Raw genomic sequence first — 5,000 nt, 5'->3', positions numbered from 1 at the left:
TTGTTGAATTCGTTAGAAGCTGACAAACAGACTTACAAGGACGCCAAAGACTTGCTTAAGTTAGCCTTTGCCTCGGAAGTAGTTCGTAAAACTTCTACTATAAAAACATTGACGAGTTTAAGATTGGGGGAATCTGATGACCCTTTTAAGTTTATTTCCATTTTAAGAACAGTTGTTGAGTCTGTGAAGACTCTTAAAATGACTCCTGATGATTTTATTCAATATTTCATGTGGAATGGACTTAATGACAAGTTTAAAAGGGAATTGGTTCAGATTACTACAAAGACTTATCCTTCTGTTCAGGAGATAATGGACAATTTTTTTATTGCCTGTGAGAGGTATGAGAATTGCTTGAAAAGTGAAGTTTCTTTACGTACTCTTCAATCTAGTGTTAGACAGAAAACTACTAGTTTAGCTATTAAGACATTGCCTGAGGTTAGGAGGTTTTATTGTACACTTTGTGTAGAAGGTGAAAATAATCATTCTATATTTAAATGCAAACGTTATGACACTCCAGAAGCAAAGCTTCAGCGTTTGAAAATACTGAAAGGATGTTTTCGATGTGGGAATCTTAACCATATGAGTAGGCAATGTAGATTTGAATTTCGTCAAAAGTGCGTGAAATGTTCGGGGCTTCATTTTCACTGTCTGTGCTCAAAGTCTTCTGAAGTTAAGCTTTCGCCCCCTGAAGGAAAGCATAAAGAAGGTACTCCAATACATTCGGGTAAAGCTGATGTTAAGAGGGAAGCTTCCATTAATGAAGTAAATAGTAGTATTGCAGTTCTTCCCAGTATTGTCAATAAGACAGTACTCCCTTCCTTTTCATTTACTGTCCCTGGAGTGGATGGTATTTTTAGAGGTCTTAAGGATAGCTGTTCTCAGAGCTCCTTTGTTACAGAGAGCTTGCTTTATAAGTGTAGTTTGCCTGTTCTTGAACCTAGTGTAAAATTAACTGTTAATGGGTTTAATGGTTCTAAAGAATATATAAGCAGACTTATTCAACTTCCTATGAAATTCGGCAATTGTATTTCAAATGTTCCTGCACTTGTGGTTCCTAGCATTAATATAAAGTTAAATCTTCCAGGGTTAGGCAAGATAGTGGAATCGTTCGAGAATAAGGGATTCATATTGGCAGATAAGAAACTTTGTAAAGACAGTGACAGTATTGATAATGTTCAGGTTTTATTGGGATCTGATGCACATTACGCTTTAATGGGTAAAGATGTAGCCTTTGGTTGTAACCCCCCTTCAGTATACACTGAATCACAGCATGGTATTTTGCTAATGGGAAACCTTGAAAATTTGAGCAAAAATATTAAATTTTTGGGTCTGCCTAATATTTGTAATGAGAGGTTAGAAGTAATTAATCCACTACGTTCAAGCAGGACTGATTTTTCCTCTTGCTCCCAAATTACTACCTGTTCTTTCTTATGTAAAATACAAATTGACCCTCTTTTGGATGATGAAGTGTGTGACCTACATTACAAGGAACTTGAGGTCGGCAGCAACATAGCAGTGTTAGATGATAAAGGTCAGATTGTAGAATCTAAATTGCTCAAGGCTACTGATGAAGTGCTTGAACACGAATGCCGCCGCTTTTTGAATCTGGATGCCAATAGTGCTGAAAGTATTATGTCAGAGACTAATCAGAAGTGGGTGAATTTTGCGTTGAGTAATTTTTCAAGGGAAAAGGATGGAAGACTTATAGTTCCCCTTTTGTGGAATAGCAAAATTGCACATAGGTTATCAACTAACGAAAATCTCTCAAGGTTGATACTAAAGGCAAATCTTAAGAAATTACGGAAAAAGGATGGGCATTTGCAGTTAGTTGATCAGGTAATTAGGGATCAGTTAAAAGATGGAGTAATTGAGAAGATTTCAGACTTAGATTCATTTAAGGCAGAACATCCAAATTATTCATTTCTCCCACACATGGCTGTTTTTAGGCCTGAGAAAGAAACCACAAAGTGCCGTATTGTGTTTTTGTCTAATCTCAAAGAAACTGTCAAAGTTAAGTGTGGTTTCTCTCATAATCAGTGTATAGATCCAGGACCTAACCTTAACCAGAAGCTGTCTTCAGCCTTCTTACACTTGAGGTTTGATAAGTTGTTATTAACGTATGATCTTAAGAAAGCTTTTAACATGTTGTCCTTGAACAATAATGATCAAGCTAGGTTGCTGTTTTTTTGGTTCAAAAATGTACAGAAGAACGATTACTCTCTTGTAGCATACAAGAATGTTAGACTTAGTTTTGGTCTTCGTTGTAGTCCATTTTTACTCATGCTAGCTCTGTATTATATACTAGTGCACCAATATGAACCAGACCCACAGCTGAGGAACCTTAAGTTATTGTTGTACTCTCTATTTTATATGGACAATGGAGCTGTTGGTTCTGCTGATTCTCAGTATTTGAAGTGGGCTTGTTCACAGTTGCCGTATATTTTCAACCCATATAAGTTTGAGATACAACAGTTAGTAACAAATGATGTTACCCTTCAGGCTGAAATTGATGCAAAGTTTGAAATCAATACTCCGGTTGAGAATAGCCTTTTTGGTATTGTATGGAATAGAGCTGATGATGTAATTTATACTAAGGAATTCTCGCTAAACCCAGATGCTGATACAAAACGTAAGGTTTTGCAGACTATTGCCAGTAACTTTGATGTTTTTGGTTTTAATATTCCTGTCTTTAATAGAAGTAGACTTTATATGCATAGACTTCAGTGCTCAAAGGAGCTGGCTTGGGATCAAGTACTATCCCCCAGTCTCCAAAGGGAATGGAGGAACATTTGCAGGCAGGTGAATGGTTCCCAGCCAGTGAAAGTCCAGAGGTTCATTGGGCAAAGAAATGGAAAATTTAGACTGAAAGCATTCACAGATGCAAGTCGTGATTTTTATGGTACTGTGGTATACATTGAAGATATTGACTCTGGTGAGATTAGCTTTTTGCAGGCAAAGAACCGCTTGATCAATAAGTTGTTGAAAGGTAAGTCCGTTCCAGCACTGGAGTTGAATGCTATATCATTAGGGGTAGAAACCCTGATGGAGATTTATAGAGATCTGGCTGATCCTTCGTGTGTGAAGTCCATTGACATTGATGGCTTAGATTTGTACTGTGATTCCAGTTGTGCTTTGCAGTGGCTGCAAGCATCAGAATGTACATACTCCAAAATGCAGAAGCATTCAGTATTTGTACAGAATAGGATAAGCAATATCAGGAAATTATGTGAAATTAAACCTGTCAGTTTTATCTTTATAGCTGGAAAAGACAATCCAGCAGACTGTGTCACCCGATGCCTTTCTCCTAGACTTTTTTCTAAATCATTCTTTATTTCAGGTCCTGAGGTGGTGCCTGGCAATGAGTTTCTTTATTTCACAGTTCCTAGCTCAAACACTAATACCCTTAGTATTTCTGTTGCTGAGCAGAGTGCGTTTCCAGGTGAACCTCTTCTTGAACATGAGAAATATTCTACTTTAGAAAAGCTTAAATTGATTTACAGGAGGGTAATGCTTTGTGTTGACCACTGGAAGAGGAAAGCAGGAGTTGAAGTAGAGAATTTGAATAATGTAAACTATTCTGCTTTAGCTTTAAGGAAATTAATTCTAGAAGATCAACAGAAACACTTTATGGAAATATTTTCTTACTTCAGACTCTCAAGTAAACCTTTGAAGGATATACCTCCACTTGTAAGCCAACTTAATGTGTTCATAGATTCAGATGGCATTTTAAGAGTAAAATCAAAGTTCAAGAAATGGTATGGACATAACAAACAGTTTCCTATATTGCTTTATCCCAAGAGTTATTTGACTAAACTAATTATAATGGATACACATGCCAAATTATTGCATGGTGGTTGCTATTCTGTCCTATCTGAGCTTCGTAAGTGCTTTTTCATTCCTAAACATTTTTCTGTCATTAAGAATGCCATTAAACAATGTGTTTCATGCCACAGGTTTAACACAAGAAGTGTGAGATTGAACCAGAACACTTATCGAGAATTTCGTTCTAGTCCCCCTGCTGTTCCATTTTCTAATATTTTTGTTGATTTCATTGGACCATTTAATGTTAAACAGGGAGCTGAAAAGATGAAGGTATGGATTTTGTGTTTCACCTGCACTTGGTCAAGGGCTATTAATTTGAAGATCTGTCGAGATTTAAGTGTGAATGAGTATTTGAGAGCCTTTTCATTACATGTTTTTGAATATGGATTCCCGCAGCTTTGTGTTAGTGATCCAGGCTCGCAGTTGGTGGCAGGAGGTAACATAATCACTAGCTTCATCAATGATCCTGACACTAAATTGTATTTGGAGTCTAATGGCATTAAGCATGTAAAGTTTCAGCAATTCTTTAAAGGCCATAGTGAGCTAGGATCACTTGTAGAGTCTTGCGTAAAATTAGTGAAGAAACTTATTTTTTCAGCTATTAAAACTTGGGTACTTTCTTTGCCTGATTTTGAATATTTAGTGTGTAATGTTGTTCATTTAGCTAATAAGAGGCCAATAGCCTTTAAGGAATCTTTAAGGGAGACTGAGGCAGATTCTTGCCCAGAGCCCATAACTCCAGAAATGTTAGTCAAGGGGTATGAGCTGGTGTCGTTGAATTTAATTCCAGATTTACAAGAGGTACCTGATGATCCTGAGTGGAAGATGAGTAGCAGCCCTACAGAAATAATAAAGGATGAGTATGAAAAACTTCGTAAGGTTAGGCATAATCTTCTAGAAGCTTACCAGAATGAGTTTTTAAGTACCCTGGTAGCTCAGGCTGTGGACCGCAAGGACAGATATAGACCAGTTTGTCACCAGAAGTTGGGCATTGGTGATATAGTCCTCATCAAAGAACCAAACACTAAAACCATTAATTTTCCATTGGGAATTGTGAAGGATATAGAGGAGAATGATTTGGGGGAAACTACTGGGGCTATTATACTTAAAGGGAAGACTCGTGAGTTGATTAAAAAGACATGTCACTACTTTAATCCCTTATCTTAAGGTAGTTCCAG

General features: G+C 37.0%; 2 protein-coding genes across 4 annotated transcripts in view; both read left to right on the top strand.

Annotated features, from left to right (window-relative positions):
• LOC137646018 (uncharacterized) overlaps positions 1-4,994 on the top strand; it is a 7,109-nt gene extending 2,115 nt beyond the window's left edge. For both annotated transcript variants that reach the window (XM_068379147.1, XM_068379146.1), the window contains one exon: positions 1-4,994. This exon is cut by the window's left edge and continues 1,024 nt beyond it. In XM_068379147.1, the coding sequence (XP_068235248.1) occupies positions 1-4,989 (4,989 nt within the window). In that variant the 3' untranslated portion in view covers positions 4,990-4,994.
• Positions 1-5,000, top strand: part of LOC137645026 (uncharacterized) — a 335,221-nt gene that overhangs the window by 322,139 nt on the left and 8,082 nt on the right. The window lies entirely within an intron of this gene.

The sequence above is a fragment of the Palaemon carinicauda genome, chromosome 8 (genome assembly GCF_036898095.1).
Source record: "Palaemon carinicauda isolate YSFRI2023 chromosome 8, ASM3689809v2, whole genome shotgun sequence".
In the NCBI taxonomy this organism is placed as follows: Eukaryota; Metazoa; Arthropoda; class Malacostraca; order Decapoda; family Palaemonidae; genus Palaemon; species Palaemon carinicauda.
The sequence above is the reverse complement of the archived record's forward strand: the minus strand, read 5'-3'. Positions and strand labels throughout refer to the sequence as shown.